The sequence below is a fragment of the Prosopis cineraria genome, unplaced genomic scaffold (assembly GCF_029017545.1).
Source record: "Prosopis cineraria cultivar Desert tree isolate PC_DT_omini unplaced genomic scaffold, ASM2901754v1 PC1, whole genome shotgun sequence".
Lineage (NCBI taxonomy): Eukaryota > Viridiplantae > Streptophyta > Magnoliopsida > Fabales > Fabaceae > Prosopis > Prosopis cineraria.
Genome location: NW_026555332.1, coordinates 53,851,921 through 53,871,083, shown reverse-complemented (window position 1 = coordinate 53,871,083; position 19,163 = coordinate 53,851,921). Strand labels below are relative to the sequence as shown.

General features: G+C 34.3%; 3 protein-coding genes across 5 annotated transcripts; 1 reads left to right on the top strand and 2 right to left on the bottom strand.

Moving 5' to 3' along the window:
- Window positions 1-2,123: 2,123 nt before the first annotated feature.
- LOC129305303 (ATPase family AAA domain-containing protein FIGL1) lies at window positions 2,124-8,448 on the top strand. The gene is given in 14 exon segments (XM_054945342.1): window positions 2,124-2,502; window positions 2,941-3,079; window positions 3,318-3,417; window positions 3,420-3,694; window positions 4,102-4,337; window positions 5,158-5,285; window positions 5,388-5,506; window positions 5,588-5,680; window positions 6,008-6,109; window positions 6,385-6,487; window positions 7,190-7,273; window positions 7,628-7,723; window positions 7,841-7,968; window positions 8,054-8,448. Coding segments are annotated over 14 exon segments (2,061 nt in total). The 5' UTR covers window positions 2,124-2,161; the 3' UTR covers window positions 8,171-8,448.
- On the bottom strand, window positions 8,444-10,276 carry LOC129305298 (cytochrome P450 94B3-like). The gene has a single exon (XM_054945330.1). It carries the CDS (start codon window positions 10,214-10,216, stop codon window positions 8,732-8,734), a length of 1,485 nt encoding a protein of 494 aa, XP_054801305.1. The 5' UTR covers window positions 10,217-10,276; the 3' UTR covers window positions 8,444-8,731.
- Window positions 10,277-14,693: 4,417 nt separating this feature from the next.
- On the bottom strand, window positions 14,694-18,809 carry LOC129291146 (sulfite oxidase-like). Of its 3 annotated transcripts, none has more exons than XM_054928358.1 (11): window positions 18,688-18,809; window positions 18,531-18,592; window positions 18,333-18,369; window positions 18,115-18,196; window positions 16,972-17,090; window positions 16,776-16,871; window positions 16,183-16,293; window positions 15,992-16,093; window positions 15,737-15,784; window positions 15,268-15,483; window positions 14,694-15,030 (listed from the first exon to the last, which is right to left on the bottom strand). In XM_054928358.1, exons 2-11 carry the CDS (start codon window positions 18,542-18,544, stop codon window positions 14,914-14,916), a joined length of 942 nt encoding a protein of 313 aa, XP_054784333.1. In that variant the 5' UTR covers window positions 18,545-18,592; window positions 18,688-18,809; the 3' UTR covers window positions 14,694-14,913. The 3 variants fall into 3 exon arrangements, with proteins under 3 accessions (XP_054784333.1, XP_054784342.1, XP_054784347.1); XM_054928367.1 differs by having other exon boundaries at window positions 16,993-17,090; XM_054928372.1 differs by having other exon boundaries at window positions 18,296-18,369; window positions 18,688-18,802.
- Between the last annotated feature and the right edge of the window lie 354 nt (window positions 18,810-19,163).

Here is a 19,163-nt window from a genome sequence, read left to right as displayed (position 1 = left end):
TTTTATATAATAATAAGTTAAAAATAAATTTTAAATTTTAAAAGAGATTTAAAAATTGAAATGATAAAAAATGTTTAAAAAATCATAAAAATAATATAATTCACGGTAACTTTCAATAAAAAATAATGCTATAAGATAAACATTATTCATAAAAAAATTTAAAAAAATAAAAAAACTTGCACATGTTTAAGAAGGTAAGGTTTGACCCCTACTGATGCCTGGTTCCATGTGCTCGAATGCTTCGAATAGGGCTAGGCTGATTGGACATCCAGCATAGTACATAACTTCACCACCTCTCTCTCACTCTTGCCACCTCTCTCTTTCTCTTGTGCCCTTCAATACTATGATTTTGTTGTGTTTTTTTCCTGTGTAACATGAATGTTTGTTTAAATAGCCTCATTACTTGCTTTCTCTTTTTATTCTTAATTCTTGAGTATCTTGTTTGATAGTTAATTATTATTATTATTTTTGAATAAATATTGTAATTATTTAATGGGTATTATTATTTTTTAAATTTAGTCATGTGGGTAATATTAGAAGAAAAAAGTTTTAATTCGTTCCATTCATTTTATATTAATTTACAACTAACGATGATGTAAAACCATTCTTTCATATTACGAAACTCTCAAACAATGAAAAATTTTGTTTTGTTCCACTTTGCTCCTCTTTGTTACGTTCAATTTCATTAATGACCATTCATTTTCATTTAATCCTAAACTCCCAAATGCAGTATTAGTGTTTCTGCATATTTGATAGGGCGATATAATCATTTAATTAATAAAATTTATTTTATTTGAGTATTTGTCAGGATGCAATGAGAAATCAGAATTTATTGAGCTTTATTTATAATTAAATCATAACCGAGGTTCTATAAAGAAATTCTTCCTTATATAAATAATAAAAAATAATTATAAGTTATAAATCCTAAACCGAGCGGTTGCAATACGATACTAAACTGGCTGGTAAAACAAAAAGAAATAGGTTATTAGTTATTAAAATTATGCACTCTTTCTATTAAAAAATATAAAACATTTTTTAAGAGTTAGATATTTAAAAATATAAGATATTTTTAATTTTTCAAGATATAATCATTACTTTTTTTAAAAAAATCCTTATTGAATAGAGCACTTTATATTTTTTAGAATAAAATATTTTATTAAATACAAATATAAAAAATAAGATTAATTTAAAAATAAGTAATTAGTTTATTAAGGATGAGATTTAATTAAAAATGGGAGAAGTATAAAAGAAAAATTAACAAAGAGAAAATGACAATTAAAGACTCTCTAAGAACATTAATCTCAATTAAGGATCATAATATTTTGAAATCCTAATTGAGAATTGCGATTTTAATTGGATAAAAAAAATATAGTGTGTGAATGAGATTTACTAACGTTACTTGGGGATTTACTAATCCGATTTGAAAAAATTACTAACATATATTGTGAAAATATAAAATCTCATTTAAAAGTTGATTGTTTAATAAAAAGCGCCATTTAAAAATTCATTAACCCGACTTAAAATTTTTTTAAAGTGTATTGTAAAAACATGAAATTTCAATTAAGAATTGATTGTTTAATAAAAAACTTTAATTTGGATAAGTTATTTTTTATTAAATAATTAATTCTCAAGTGGAGTTTTATTTTTACATAATATATGTTAAAAAATTTTTTAAATTTGGTTAGTGAATTTTTAAGTGGCGTTTTTGATTAAACAATTGATTCTCAAGTGGGGTTTTATATTTTTACAATATATGTTAGAAATTTTTTCAAATCAGGCTAGTGAATTCTCAAGTGGCACTTTTTGTTAAATAATCGATTTTTAAGTGAGATTTTATATTTTCACAATATACGTTAGTAATTTTTTTAAGTTGTGTTAGTGAATTTTCAAGTGATGTTAATGAATTCTATCTTACAAACTATATTTTTTTATTCAATTAAAAATCATGATTCTTAACTAAAATTTTAAAATATTATAATTTTTAATTGAGATTAATATTCTTAAAGATTCTTAATTATCATTTCCCATTAACAAACGAGACACGTAATTCAAGCACCTGAGAAATTAGATAAATTCCTGATGCCGTGTAAGCGGCCTGTTCGGCTACTCCATGCGCGCGTAAGATCATTTTTCGAACTGAGGCAGCGAGAGAGGAACAAAAATGGCGGGAGAGGAGACGCTCAAGCAAAGCACATCTCCGTGCCCGTATTCTGCCGCTACTTCTCCTTCTCTTTCAGGGAAAGAGGATGATCCGAACCAAAAGTGCTGGAGGAAGCAAGCGGACGAGAATCTCAAGAGGCTCCACTCTCTTCTCTTTGGGACCGATCTTGCCATTGATAAACAAGATTTTGAGTCGGCATACATCCTCGGGCTTCGCCTCATCGGCTTTCTTGACTCTCATTGCCATTCCGATGTCGATGAAGCCTATACACGTCCAATTCGCCAGGAAGTCTTGAGGAAAATCGGCACCGCTCGTCGATCCCTCATTCCAGACTCCGATCGGTATATATTTCCCCCCCGTCTTCCTCTTCAGTAAAGTTCTCCTCTATTGAGCTTATGAAATTCCATTTTTTCTATTCTAATTACTCGTAACTGGCCAATAAGGAGCTTTCGTACTTCACAGAGATCTTAAGAGATTATTTTGATTGCGGAATTCGACATGTTTTTTTTTTGGAGACCCTAAAGATAGATTGTAGGGGGATGATAATGTTCAAGTGTATTCGGTTATGATTTTTTTGTTGGTTGAACGTATCATTCTCCGAATTTAATGTGATAATTGTTTTCTGTTTGCGGATTAAACGAACACAGTATGACTGCTTTGAATTTTCACTGGAGGCAATGCCTTGAACGGATACTTTTGAAATTTCCTGTCAATTCTTCTGATTAGAATATAGCTCATTTGAAGTTGTGTTCTAATGCTAATTGTTGTCATTCCCTCAGCCAAGCGTTTGAACAAGCAAAAAAGCCTCCAGGGTGTATTTTTGGCAAAACAGGAGATGTTGACATTGGGAAAATTAAGAAGTCGAAGTACTTCCAAGCTCTACTCAAGGAATCCAAAGAAAAGGTGGAGAATTGGTTGGTTATACTGATATATGCTGATAAACGGACTCCATCTATCTTTAGGCAAAGTATTTAAAAACTCATTTTTGCTTTCCCCCCAATCCCTTCTCTTTTCTGTCGAGCTGCTGCTTGCGGGTGCTCTGTTTGTGTCTGTATGTCAATTTCTTGTGCTCATTATTTTAATTAAATTTTTATGCTTCGCAATCCTCCAGACAGTTAAGCCAATGATTTTCTCAATAAACATTCTTGTTTTTTAGGGTGACCATCTGGAGAAGCAAGACAAAGAAGGCAGCAAAATACCAAAAGAATTGTTGCAAACGAAGTTGACATCAATGCGTGGGAAAAGTACTTTGAGGGCTGAAGTAGTTCAAAATTGAGTTTGAAACATAACAGATCTGAGGACTGCATGATTGTTGAAAAGCCTCTGTCACATGGTGGCCACAGTAAGGGTCATCTTGTCTCTTCCTTCTTGAAAACTGAAGGGGAAGAAAAAACTTCTGGAACTTTGGGAACAAAGCGTGTGCACATGGAAACTAATAGCCCCCAAGTTTGTAATGTCAAGTCACCTTTAAGCAATGGGGAAGCGAAGTCTGATACTTGTGGCAGTGGGTTTGTTACTGCCAGAGCTAAATTGGTATAATTTACTATATTGTCTACACTCTGTATGTGAGTGTTTTGTTTTTTTGAGCGGAGGAGTTACTATTTTAGCAGTACAAGGATACCCATTCTTGAAAATTGTTTAAAATTTCGTACATATTTTACATGGCCTTTCACTCTTCTACCACGTCTTTTCTCGTGGGAACGAATTTTAGCTTTAGATGCACATTTTTCTTTTCCAAATGGGATTTTCTAGCTGAAAGTCTAATGCTTTCACGTTCAATGACTATAAAGAACCGTGCTAAAAGAGGTAAAAAGTAAGCAACCTTGAGCATCGAATTTCCTGTAGTTTTTTGCCCGAGTTTGTATGTGATATTATTTTCTAGTTCTCCTTCGAATTAATATCTCCACATGTTGTAATATTACATTATTTTATGCCCGCAGGAAATGGAAACAAGGCAGAGGCGGGAAGGGATTGGTTCACCTACTGCATCTGTCTCACAATATGATAACAATTCTTTGAATCGGGTGTATGGTGGGAGATCATATGGTGTTTCACGACGTGGCCTCCGTGGTAATTTTGTACCTCCTATCAAATCCAATGGAACTGGCGATGGAAATATTACATCAAGAATTGCAGGAAAATGTGATGATACTTTAGATGACTCCACAAAGAGATGGTCAGTGGTGCAACCTTCAATTTGATCTGTTGAAGTCCTAACTTCTAGTTTTGCTTTTCCTTGTAAATTCATCTTCTCGGAGTCTTGATAGTTTTTTCACTTCAAGTTTTTAGTTTTTACGTTTTTGTTGATTGCATTTCAGTGTTGTTTTGACTTTACTAGGATATATTACCAAAATAAGCTTACAACACATTTTAAAAGATTCTTATCTAGTGGTGATCAGATTAGACTTTTCCTTACATTACCTCACTGGGCCCTTCTATTCTGTCATGAGTCTCGCATCAGAGAGCCTTACAAGTGGTGTAGGGTTTATAAGCTCAAAGGTTCTTCCATCCAACATGCTTGTATTTTGAGATGGACTCCCCTTTTGCGCTATGCTCGTTACATTTCCTGCTCCATGAAGGTTTTGATTGGTAGGAGGTTGAAGTGCCGTGGAGTGGAGCCGCCATGGACGTCGGCTCTTGATGAGATGGCATTATTATGAATCCCACATTGGGAAGCCTCACAAGTGGTGTGGGATTTATAAGTTTAAGGGCTCTCCCACCTAATAGACTAGTATTTTGGGATAAGTTCTTCCTTTGAGCTTGTGCTTGTTACATATTCTGTAGGTTTTGTTATCTTATTGATTTGAACGAAGTTGAGTACGTCCTTTTCTTTTTATTGCGGATATCAGTACTGTTTTTGGTTGTTTTGGACTCTCTCCCACCATATGTTTTCTCCCTTCTCCAATAGTTAGTCTGATGAATTATAATTGTTATTGATCATGTGATATACAGTTCTATACAATCATTTCCTAATCTGTTTCACAACGTGCTTGTAGTTTGGAAGGGCTATGTGGTCCTGACGGAGAGCTTCCTGAGAAATTGAGGAATATAGAACCTCGCCTTATTGAACATGTTAGCAATGAGATTATGGATAGAGATCCTAATGTCCGGTGGGATGACATTGGTAATACAGATGACTGTTGGACTTTCTTTTATGTTCACTATTTGGGGAATTTGCTTTTAACCGAAACTAATTTTACTCTTCTAATTCGCTAATGACATGTAGCGGGATTGGAGCATGCCAAGAAATGTGTCACTGAGATGGTCATATGGCCTCTGCTACGTCCTGATATATTTAAGGGATGCCGCTCTCCTGGGCGAGGTCTACTTTTATTTGGTCCACCAGTAAGTACATAATTTTGTAACATATGGAAATTGCGTACTCACTGATATGATCTCCACTCTTCCTACAACTTTGAACGCTAGGGAACTGGTAAAACGATGATAGGAAAAGCCATTGCAGGTGAGGCAAAAGCAACCTTCTTTTACATATCGGCGAGTTCATTGACAAGCAAGTGGGTATGTGTTAATTTTCAACTGTCTAGAACTTTGAGCATGTTTATATGAATGTAAAAGTCTTTTGCATTCCTAAAATGTGTTTTGATTCCTAAAAGTATTCTTTATTACAAAAGTAAAAGTCTTTCAAAAATCCTATAATCTTGGACGCATATCTGCAATCTTGTTAAGATATGTTGCCAGTGTCCCAAAGATTTATGATTTCTTTCTTACAACTACCCTTACCCTTTGAGTACATGTGCATTGACTCATGAACTGAATCCATCAGATTGGATATATCTCTGGGATCACGCCTTTAACATCTAATATATGTACTGGTCATTATTGTAGATTGGAGAAGGTGAAAAACTAGTGAGAGCCCTTTTTGGAGTTGCCAGTTGTCGCCAGCCAGCTGTAATATTTGTCGATGAAATAGATTCTCTCCTATCTCAGGTACCCTATATTTTGGCTGTTTGCGGCTAACATTCAGGGCGATGACATTGACTGGCTTACGTGCTAGACTTCTTACGACAATTCACTTGAAGTTTAGCGTTATCATCTATGTATTGTGGAAGTTCATGGCAAGCAATCATGATGAGGGGGGAAATGCATTCTGCTTCTAAGCTGCCACATGAATATTTAATTATTAGTTTTCACGTCTATACCGCATGTTGCTCTCCCCCCCCCCCCCTTTCCATTTATTCTGCCGATACATTTGTTTGACGCAGCGCAAGTCAGAGGGTGAACATGAATCAAGCAGAAGGCTAAAGACACAATTTCTCATTGAAATGGAGGGTTTTGACAGTGGTAACGAGCAGGTTCTTCTTATAGGTAATTGTTAAATCACTGGGTTTAATTTCCTCATTTGTTTTCGTATATTGCTGACAGCGGCAGATTTAATTTAACTAGCTGGCTCTTCTGTAATACTTTATGCATGTCAAAACTGAAAGATCTGTGTATTCCTTTTTATAATACAAATAAGCTGATTTCATATTGGGAAGTTGCAATATGTTCCAGGCTTCTAGCGTCATCATATAGTATTTGAGCATGAAAGGGGGTTCCAACTTCCAGAGTTCTAACAACGCGAAAATGCAAAACATGTTAGCTATAATTGGTTTCCTTGTATGCAATGCAAATTCTCAACTATCAGACTGGTAGGGTTGTTGGTATTTGAATATATTGATGATCGAGGAAGTAATACGAACACGAACCTCTTTAGCACATTATGCCAGTAATGATGGAACCATCTCTATATATAATTAAACTTGTGAGCATGCTTCTGGAAGTGTATGGAATATCTGGAGAAATTTAAAGGGATTGAACTTGGGTGCAAATGGAAAGAACGCTAATTTACTGATAGGCATTTTTGACTTTTGAAGTTTCGAGGCCAGCACAGTTCTTTTTTCCTTCAGTTTGATGCCAGTGGGCCTCAATCCCATGTTAACTTGTGATGTCTTGATTTTATTTTTTAAATTTTGGGTGAGATATGTTGCTATCCTGTTTGTTATAATGGATTGGGTCGTACTTTTACAGGGGCCACCAATCGTCCTCAAGAGCTTGATGAAGCGGCACGAAGGCGACTTACCAAAAGACTTTATATCCCCCTGCCATCCTCAGGTGCTAATTAATATGATTATTTAATTTTTTTTTTTTTTAGTGGTGTTGAGATAGAGATTATATTAACAGAATAAATCTCTATCTCAGCAAGTGGAAAAGAAATTTCATCAAGTAAAACTGTACAAAATACAAAACATAGCAATTACATCACAGTGCTATAGGTTTTTTCAAGTCCTATATTTTGATCAACTATAGCTCTAACTTGAGCTAAGACGCAATCTATGAAGGTTTCATCATATATGGTGATTCCTAACCTCCCATATGCCAATCTTCCATGAATCATCAATCGTATTTTATTCAAACGTATTTAGCACTATGTGGCTAACTGATTTGTATTGGCCATGACTACTGAAGAGGCAAGAGCCTGGATTGTACGTAACCTCCTGGAGAAGGACGGACTTCTCAAGCTGTCAAAGGAAGAGATTGATACCATATGCAACAAAACGGAAGGTATTCCAAGTAATAATTATAATTCCTTCTGTCTAGTACTGCCTGTTAATTTAAATAACCTCCCTTTTCTGCTTAATAATTTCTTTAAATATATTTTTCGTAAACTTTCTTATCTAGGATATTCGGGATCAGACATGAAAAATTTAGTGAAGGATGCTTCAATGGGTCCCCTAAGAGAGGCTTTAAGGCAGGGCATAGAAATTACTAAGCTGAACAAGGAAGATATGCGGCCAGTAACCCTTCAGGTTCACAGCTAAGCGTAATTAAGTTATTCCCAAAAAACACGTTGGCTCAATTAATTAAAAACCGTTTATTTGCATTGTTCTGCAGGACTTCATATATGCCCTAAAAGAGGTGAGGCAATCTGTTTCCTCAGATGAACTTGGCGCTTACGACTTGTGGAACAAACAATTTGGAAGCCTATCATCGGATAAGGAGAGGCCCTAGTCATATGTATGAACTCAGCGAAGATATTACCGACAGTAGCAACATTAACGTCAGTTAGACATAGACCCACTCTTCCCCTGATACCTTACGCGTTTGGCAGCGGTACATATCCTAATGTGTAGTTACTCTAGCATTGGAAAATTAAGGTCATGTTTAACTCATCAAACTCTTGGCATGGGGTTTTGAATAAGTTAAGCTACCTATTGAAAGACTTGCAAATGCCGATGTTTGTTCCGTACAATAATTATACGATATTTAAATGAGCTGACGTTGGCGCAGAGTGGACCATTGCATGTGAAATAAATAATCAATTGGAACGGCCATATGCAATATAATTTGACCATGTTTTATAAATTACAACAATGATGATGCATTTGCTCTTAGCATGTTTTGCAGGGAGTGATGACGGTGATCATGAGCATGTTCAATTATTTGGATTCCGCTGCTAAACGTGTCGAAAACTTCACTGTATGAGTTTACAATTGTTTCATACACCCGAAAAAAAAAAGGAGAAATAATGGCACGCACGCATTAACTAAAGTTTTATAATTTAAAGCCTATTTAAGGGGGGTTCACCCTCTTGGAAACAAGCACCTTCAGACCGCCGGCCATGTGTGCCGTGAGAAATGGCACGAATATAGGCTTGTCTTGGCTGACAGCTCTGATCTTGAATCTCCTGAGGATTGAAGCCAGCACGTACTTCATCTGAATGAAAGCCATTTCTTTCCCAAGACACGTTCTAGGACCAGCCTGAAACGTTGGACACTTGAACGCTGAAACCTTATTCCTCTTGTTCTCGTCTGTTTCAATGAACCAACGATCCGGTCTAAACTCGAACCACTCCTTTCCCCACAGTGCTTCCATCCTTCCCATCCCGTAAGGAAAATACGTTACTTTATCTCCTGCTCGGACCCTAGTGCCATCTGGCAACAAATCATCTGCTATTGCATGCTTAGAATCCCAGGCCACAGGTGGGTATAACCTCATCGACTCACAAAGACAAGCCTTTAAAAACTCAAGATTCTTCAGAGATTCATAATCTAATGAGTCTCCTGTCTTGTCTTCTGTCTCTTTCACAATCCGATGCTCCGTTTCAGGATGATGGGAAATCAACCAGAAGAACCATGTCAAAGCTGCAGCTGTCGTGTCCCTACCTGCTAGTATGAAGCTTATCATCATATCTCTGATCGCCTCCTCTTGTTGACCTGCACATACAAGCCGTGATAAGAGATCCTCATCGCCAGCCTCCTCTCTTGCCTTCATCTTCTTCTTCCTGTCACGAATCATTTCCATGACATGACTCCGAACTTCTTCGACAGCCTCTCTGAGCTTCCGTTCAGATCCAACACCAAGCCATCTCTTCATCTTCCAGATCAAAAACAAAGGTGCTGCCCCACGTCTCGCAGATATCTCCGATGCTACGTCAAAAGCTCTTGCCAGAGGCGAAATGGGCGAAGAAGGATCCAAGCAACACATGTTGATCCCTATTGTGAATTTACAGATCACGTTGAACGAGAATCTCCCAAGCAAATCTTGCAAATCCACGATTTGGTTTCTCTTGGACAAGCTCTCAAGCACCGGCACAAGCCTCTCATTCACTTCTTCTTCCAACGTGTGCTCAACGAAATCCCCCGAGGACCTTGAGGTGAACTCGTGGCAGGCTAGTTTACGTCGAGTCTGCCACAGCTCGCCATCCACGTTGAAGATGCCATGGCCGAGAAAATCACCGAGGATGTCCGTGAAGGGCTTGCCCTTTGGGAAGTTGTTGAAGTTAGTTTTGAGGATATACTCTACGTTTTGTGGGTTGGCAGTGACAATGGTGGTCGGTGTACCTAGACGACGAAGGACGATAGTGAGAGTGGGTGAGTGAGAGAGGAGGTGAGTGTACCAATCAAGGAGGCGGTTGCGGTTCTTGTAAAAGGGAACTAGGCATCCGATGAGAGGATAGGTTGGCGGACCCTGGTGGCCGGAGAAAGCTGGAAGACGCCGGAACTCCCTTAGCGTTATGTTGAAAAGGATGAATAAGAAGATGAGTATGGGTACCATATTACTATTAGCATGGACAGTGAAGCTGCCACGGGAATGGCTCAGAATCAGAACAGAAGGATTGCCCCCGTGCTCAGTTGACTCAATTGGCCTTTAAATAATCTCTCGAAGCACTTCACCCAAGGTTTTTTTTTTTTTTTTTTGAATCCCCACTCCGTGCTACTTTGTATTTTGTAAAAAATATTTAAGAAAGTTGAACCCTGTTTTGTTTCAATTCTCATTTTTTATTTTTAAAAACTGTTTTGTAATACAGTTTTTAAAATTATTTTTAAAATAAAAATTTATTTGACTATGTTAATTAAAAAATAAACTAATAGTGATGATTATACATAATTAATAGTGATGATTAATGATAAAAATTAATTAAGATAATTATAAGTTTCAATAATTAAATATAATATATTTTAAAAATAATAAAAAATAAAAAAACTTAAAATTGTTTCTACTTTTTTTCTAAAAATAAAAAATGAAAACAATTTTAGAAACAGTTAAATAAAAAAACTTACCCAAACATATTTTGAAATTATTTGCTTTTAAAAATAAAAAATAATTTTTAAAAATTGAAAACAAACAGGTCCTTAAATTCCGAGAGCTGATATATCTCCAAGCTTGGAGAGTAGTTACAAAGTTACTTGCATAACCCAAATACTTATATGCTGATTCAAAGCATGTTCCCTTATATCTTTAACAACCTGCCTTTTAATTGTATAAACCTCATAATTTTAGATATGATTGGATATTAATCTTTTTGCTTGGTTACCCTGTGGTCTTGTTTTAGAAAAAAAAAAAAAAGTATAACACGTTATCTTAGTTAACATAAAAATTAAACTAAAATGTTACACATGAATTAAAATTGATATGTTAAAAATTAAGGAAAATTCATATAATAACTCAGAAGTGTGAAAAAATGGACACCACAATAGGAACATAAAGTATATGATTTTAATACTGATTTAAACTAATAATAATATTTACTTCTTCTTTTTTATAATATTCTGTAGTTTAAGGTATTACATGGAAGTTTTTTTTTAAAAAAAAAGTAAATAGAATCTCCAAATAGATTTCCTGCTCCCTATTTCCTATGTATTTATCTATTTCTCACTGGAAAAAGGGCAAAAAAAACGTCTGCCACTTTTCCAGCGTGGGATAAAAACAGAGTTTTCTCTGTTTTTTAAAAACGAAAAATAACCGATCGTACCTTAAAAAAAAAAAACACAAAAGGAAATGGGATGACGATGTTACCGGATGAGAACGCGGTAATATATTGGACGTCCTATGATCTTGAAAAACAGAGTTATATTCATGGTATTGAAAACCGGACCGGACCGGCCGGGTCAACCCGGAAACCGGTGAACCGGTCCCCTGTCCGGTCTGGGTTTGCACTTAACCCGGTGAGGGAGTGAACCGGTGTAACCCGGTCAACCCGGGTTCAACCCGGTATAACCCGGATAACTCGGTGGGTTGACTGGGTTAACCGGGTTAATATTTTTTCAGGCTTTTACCCCAAAACGACGTCGTTTTTGATTTTTTTTTTCATTTTTAATTTTTCAGAGCTCTGAGTTCGGAAAAAAATAACAAAAAAAAGTAAAATTAAAGTCAAAAAATAAAAAATTAGAGATAGAGCATGCTAAGTCCAAAAATATAGTATTTTAGTTAGACTTTTGAGTGGTTTTTGGTTGATAATTAATGTCTTTTTATTTAAATTGTATTATTTTAATCATGACCGGTTTGCCACCGGTTTAACCCCCGGTTCAACCCTGATTGAACCACTAACCCGTGACCCAGTACCATGACCGGTTTAATGACCGGTCCGGTTTTACGTACCTTGGTTATATTACTTCCTAATGGACAAATTAAGATGATGGGGTACGGTTTTGTGACCTTCAGGCTTCAGCCTCCAGGCCTTTCTTTTCTTCTCTTTTTAGTTTTTTTATTTTTTTTTTTCTTTTTCTTTTTCATAAGCATACGCCTATTGTACTGTACATTCACATTTCGTTCACGTGCTGAGCAATTTCTATGAAATGCCACTGCCACTTTCCATGAGCTTTCAGAGCTTAAGCAATGGAGACTCGACATTATCAAAGTACACGTACAGCTACCACCAAGCGTAAATAAATAATTAGTCTCCACAATATCATGATTAACTTTAATATTTATAAAGAAATATACTTTGTTCTTTTCCACATATTTTATTGGCCTAACATATTTAATCTGATTATAAATTTGTACTGAATATGCTTGAATATCAACTATATATACATTTTAAACATCTTATGCAACACTATGAAAAGGGCTCTGTGGCCAATTGCTGACCCTCTTGATCAAATTCCATGGACCAATTGATTAGTCAAGAGTTTTTTCGTATTAAGAAATGGCGGCCACTTCGCCATACTAATTTATCACGTTCCGGATTGACCGATAAATCAGAGGCTTTCTCACGGCTAAGGTACGGATGCTACTAAATAAATTTAAGTTAAATTTAAATTTTTGATTAGACTTATTTAATTCAATAGGATATGCTTATTTTTTATAATGTGTTGCCTATAAATTTAACAAGTCGACTTATTTATATATATATATATATATTATATAATATATTACACACACATCATTTTTAATATTTAATTTTTAATCAATCTATTTTTTATGCTTTATTATCATATTGTAGCTAGTAAATCATTTTAATTATTATACATTAAAATTAATAAATCATGTTATATAAACATAGACTATAAGAGTCTTAAAACATATTTAAAACATTTAAACAGCCTACTTTTAAATGAGCTTATAAACTATGTTAGATTTTAAATAAGATCAGGCCTTAATTATTGAGGAAAAAAATCTCATACATTTTTAAATTAAGTTCAAACATTTAATATGCTACTTAAATTTAAGTTTATTTGACCAAAATTTAATTCAATCTAGCCTATCTTTATTCTCACTGAGGGGTGAAGGTCCACATGGCTCATTATCATCCTCCTCCACCCCTTCCGCCACCTCCTCTTCCGTGCAAGAGATTCTTTTTCCATTGGCCGGGTCAAAGCACATACTTTTCGTTCCAAACAGGAAAAAACAATGCATTTTCTCACTAGACAAAATAATGACAAAATATAAGTTTTAATTTTTTTTTTCAATTATTCTTAAATTTAATCAAAACAACTCAATCCTTCAAACAATTTTTTAACTTGTTACACTTTAGTCGTTATAATTTCTAACTTTGTAAGTCGTGAAAATTGAGTTATACTAAATTAATATTCAAAGACTAAATCAATTATCAAAGAAAAATTTGTGAACTAAAAAGCATATATTATTCAAAAAATAAGGGGCAGGTTAGCATTAGAGTTTATAATTTAAGTCAAATTCGACAGGTCAGCCTGAACTTACTCAAAAAAATAATTTTTTTAATATTCAGGTTAAGCTTGATCAGGTTTGGCCAATACATGAAAAAAAAATCTTTTTTAAAAATACATAACATATAATAAAAATTAATTAAATTTTTAAGTTTTATGTCATTTTATACTAAAATATCACATATTTAATTGTATCACTATAGTTATCTATAAAAAAATTTATATTTTCATATTTTTATTATTTTTAATTAATAAAATATCTCAAAATAATATTTAAAATATATTTTAATATTAATTTTTATATTTCAAGACACAATTTTTTAAAAAAATTTTAAGTCCAATATATCATTCGAATATCCAAAAATATATATTTTATAAAATAAGATAGTTAATTTTAAAGTACAAATTAAATTAAAAATAACTTTAAAAATAAAATTTGAGCATGTACAAATTCTTAATTTTACTATTAAATAAACATAATAAATAAAATAATATTTTTAAATAATTATTTGATTATCACTCACGCCAGATTTGATTAAAAATTAAGAATAAATTAAAATAAATACTCCTTATATATAAAAGTTAAACAATAAATTAAAAAAATAATATTTTACTTATAATAAAATAATTTTATTTATATAATATAATGACGATTATTTTTATCACATTTTTAAAAATAAAAATGCAATTTACCCAATAGTATTTGAACTAATGGGGAGAATAATTTTAAATTAATAATCTAATTACGATTAAACTAAAATCAACTTGATCATAATTAAAATATATAAATATTTATATATCATCATATAAGAACAATATTTAAACAATTAAAATATTAATTTATAAATAAATAAAATATTTATAAATAAATTACACATAATGTAATAAAATAATAACAGTTATTTAAATACAAAATTAACAAATTATTATTTTTTTATTTTATTTTTTTTAAATCAAAATAATATTTTATACTTAACAAATTTATTTAAAAATTAAAATTAATTTAAAAAATAAAAAAAAATATTTTTAAAAAATTTCAACTTGAATTACTAGCACTAACTATAACTATCGTAGATGCTTCCATGGGAAAGCGATATGTATTAGCTTAACTCAATGGAATAACTGGATGCAATCAACCAAAAACCTCCTCTATTTAGCGATTGTTTACCGTAAGGGGCATTTATTATCAACTAAACATTGTCAAAATCGAGTGTCTCAGGATAGCACTGGCGTTAAACACGATCCACATAGCTCCACGCTATGGGTAGGAGGGCGAACAGACACAGTGAGAAACCTGCGAGAGACCCAAAAGTTCTTGGTCCAACGCAACACACTAGCCATACAATTTTACAAGTTTGAGTGGCCCACTAGCACTTGCACACGATGCCATGAAGTGTTTAATATGCCTCTCAAGTTCCAAATTTCTTCAACCTTTTCAGGCTGGACATTTGCAGCCGAATCTACCTGCAAATCAGACAAAGGTATTGATTATCGAAATAAAGCGGTAAGATTTGCAACTGTAATTGAATGTTGATCTTTCCTATCCATTACGGAAAGCAACCATCTTGGAATCGATTGGCAAATTGATTCAAGTAAAGGGATACCTTTAAGAAAAGGTAATGATGATTTTGTGCCTTAGTAGTTACAAAAGGTAAATTGGAATTACGAAGACTATTAATTAGCAGGAAAAAATTAGCGTACCGCTTTTGCAACTATCTCCGTGCTGCGAGGGATATCAACAGCGACCTCAAACAGCACCCACGCCCATTTGTCACTGTTGGCATCATCTGCTATGTATGGAATGCCAGTCTTTTGATACCTGGAGGCTTCTAGCCAAGTTTTGCCTCCATCAACGGATACATCTACTCTCTCAATGCCCCTGCCACCTCCTGACACTGCATACCCACTAACCTTTACCTGCACAACATATACAACATTTGGCATGTCCACATGTACTGCAGGGCAAGTGCAGGAATACATGCATACATACATACATACATACATACATATATTAAATACGTGCATTAAAAAAAAACATGTCCATAGTTCCAAATGTATATTTTACAAAAAAAAAAATATATATTCAATATAAGAAATAAAATGCTCAAGTCTTATTTGGGCATTTCATAGTCGACAGGAACACATGAAATCAGCAACCGCATGAACAAACCTTTCCTGGCTTTCTAGCGCTCACATCTTCAAGAGAACATATGACACACTGCTCACAAGGAATAAAGAATTAGTTACAAATTTTTTCTCAAAAATTGCAGATAGTAAGCATCTACTTAAACGGTGCCTTTTTATTCATTTATTAATCGTTAACACATAAGATGCATTAAAAGAGTAAAAATTTTGTTTTGCACGATAATTTTTCCTTTCTACAATGTGACGAGGTAGGACACAGAGTGCAGATAAATCAGAACACCTGAACTGGAAAATCCATTTGGGGTTTCCTGGTTGACCAATTGATGTTATCCCAATTCACAGATGGTGGAAACATTTTGTAGTCCTTTTGCATAAAGAAGCCCTGCCACATGATAAGGTGAAGTTCTAGGACATTCTCTAGAATTAAATTTTGGTAAATTCAAAATAATATTACAGCATGTAATATCAGACCTGGCATTCTTCAGCAATGATATTGATAGAATCCAGCCACTTAACAGACCGAGCTCCAATAACACCAGGAACAACCACACGTAATGGATACCCATGATCCCTGCCAAGAGGCTTAAGAAGGACAACAGGAACCCGAAAGAAGCGTGAGCTGATTATTCCTATGGAAGATGACACAACATACTTATCTAAAAGTTCATGACTTCATTCAATCCCAAGGATCAGATTTTCTTACTGATCATTTATCATTTTACTCATATGCAATGTACTATATAAGGATACGTTATGAATAATCTGATTCCAAACTAAAGAAAAATAGATATCTACTCTGAATTTTAAAAAAGTAAAAGAAACCACCAGAAGATAAATGATTGTGTAACGATAGTGTTTCCAATAAGCATGCACGATATTTGTTCTGCACATTTTGGCGACTTAAAACACTCGTAGTCATAGTTCCACATGTGAAAAAACGAGAAGAAGCATATTGTACCTTTTAATATTGCTAACCAGACAAACCAAAACTGAGATTTTAAGGAACCATAGAAGCTCAAGTGTTATCAGTGAATAGAAAACAACTTGAAGCCAATTTCACTTACTTCTCCGTTCATTTCATAAGCAAGAAGAACATCTGCTTCAGGATTAGTGGCCTGACTGAGTGGGATTGATGCCTTGTAGGGTCCTCCATTTTCCTCCTATAGTATTTTTTATAATATTTACAGGAATAACAAAACACGTAAATGACCAGAAAGAATGCACGATCTCTGGAATAAATTTACAAGCCGCAGGAATTACCTTACACTTATCAACACTCACAAATTCAACATGTCTTCCACCTAACTGGGTAATGCTTGTCAACTTTGGGATTCCAACAAGTTCAAGAACATCAGCCAATTTGGCACCACCCCAGGCAGCTGAAAGAAAATAATAATATTAAAGAATTATAAAAACTTCAGACACATAAGATGGAACACTTCACAAACACCACTTAATCAAAGGAAACAAAACCAGACATATCAAGATGAAAAAAGTGTGCATGCATGCTTCTGCATTTAGGATCTGTTCTTCACAAACAACAAAAGTACCAGGCATGCCAAAGAAGTTGAGTTTCAAAAAATAACAACGGATTCCCGGGTTCTCTTACTACAGTTTACCCGGATGTAAAAATGCAAAAAGATTGGAATAAACGAGCGTTTAATTAATAATAAATGTGCAAAATACAGAATTGCAAAAATTATGAAAACTGGGAATAAAAAAACTATCTGACAATACAAAGGAAATTTAGACACTAAGTGTTAATAAGTGTTGTTGATTGATTGTCCATCCTGTTTTTTGCAACCTGCTACTCTTTTTACAATTATTCAGTTGAGATCGTTACCCCCACAAAATCTAGGGTTTGTTTATGAGATATCAGGGATCACAAAACATGGCCTGCAAGATTCATGGCACATTACACCATATTCATATTCATTCAACAGCCTCGTACGTCTAGTCATCCTGAGTCTTAAGGGCTACATTAGGCTCGTCCGTGGCATGCTCTTCTTTCCTGTCAATAGACCAAGTTATGTTTGTTGGGCCAGTCATGTTTTTAACCTCAGTTCCTCTCCTTGGGCTGTCGTTTCAACTTTAGGCCCAAACAAGATCAAATAATAGAAGTTTCAATTAGCAATGTTATCTCACATTAAGGAATAACTGCACCAAGAATCCCTCTAAAAGTTCACTCACTAGAAGAGGCATATGCCATTGGCATTTCACAGGATAAAAAAAGAAGAAGATAAAAGTGCACATGTAGCCAGAAATCAGAGGCTTGCTTATGAATAGGATGCAGAAATAATACTTCATGGGCATCATCTCTTTATTATACCTTAAGGTAATCATACTTGCAGGTGTCGGATGTTAAAATAATTGAATAATATCAATTGTACAGAAGGAACTAACCATTTCCAATAGCAGAAACGTCCCAGCCAACTCCCTTAACGGTTTTGGTCTTGCTCATAGCAGTCCTTCTATTACCTGCACACTGGACAGCATAGAAAGAAAATCAATGCGTTGGCAAGATGTTCCCAACAGCAAAGAGGCCATTATGTGATCTTCCACTATAAGTTTAGCAAAGGTATACCTATGAATAATGCAGCATGGGATTTTAACCAGCCTACCTGTAATGTGGCAGTGACATTATACTTTGGAAGCATCCTATCATCAAATAACAAGGTCAGTTCTTAGTTTGACCCATATTCAATTGGAGATTAATTTAGCAAATAAATTGGACCTACATTATTTCCAAGGTATAGGGACAATTATTACATTATTTGATTGAAATGAATCAAAATTTTAGATTTTGGATCGGCACTAACCTGATATCTTTCATGAAAAGCTGTTTTGAATTCTCTGTTAAACCAGATATGAAATGCAGTATCTGCTCCGCCAGATAAGTCATAATATTAAGTATAATTCCAGTATAGTGGACAGCCTTGAGAAATAAAGAGGAAGAACAATCAGGAAGGATCAGACCTTTCTATGTCATCAACAATTGGTATTGGACCATGATTTCTCTTGTAAAAGAAATCTGAAGGAGTCAAATATGAGGAAATCAAGGCAGAACGTGGTGGCTCAGCATTAAATGGTTCCTAGAGAAACAGCAAATTGAATTTGAGAACAAGATAATAGAAAATATATAAGCAAAACTTATGTAAGTTGCCAATCAAGTCAAACGGGAAAATATTTAGCTCAAGACAGAATTCTTCATCAAGTGTGGTTCCATATAAGCTTCAGGTTAATTCCAATGAAATATTCTATCAACTGCTCAGTTCATGGTTGTAGAAATCGTGGACTACTGAAACTGAACTGAAGATGCATTCCATAGAGTTAAATAGCGATCAATTTATTCTACAGTTCGTTGTATTGTCATTGTTTTTCTCCCCGATTTTCTCCTTCTTTTGTGAAAAAATGACCCTTAAGTACTCGTAACTCATGATATTAATAACTAT

Coding starts and splice junctions, on each gene's coding strand:
- LOC129305298 (XM_054945330.1), bottom strand. CDS start 10,216: ATGGTACCCATACTCATCTTCTTATTCATCCTTTTCAACATAACGCTA.
- LOC129291146 (XM_054928358.1), bottom strand. Junction 18,197..18,332: donor ATGTCACTGCCACATTACAG/GTAGGCTGGTTA, acceptor TATGCTGTCCAG/TGTGCAGGTAATAGAAGGAC. Junction 15,031..15,267: donor CGGAGATAGTTGCAAAAGCG/GTACGCTAATTT, acceptor TCTGATTTGCAG/GTAGATTCGGCTGCAAATGT.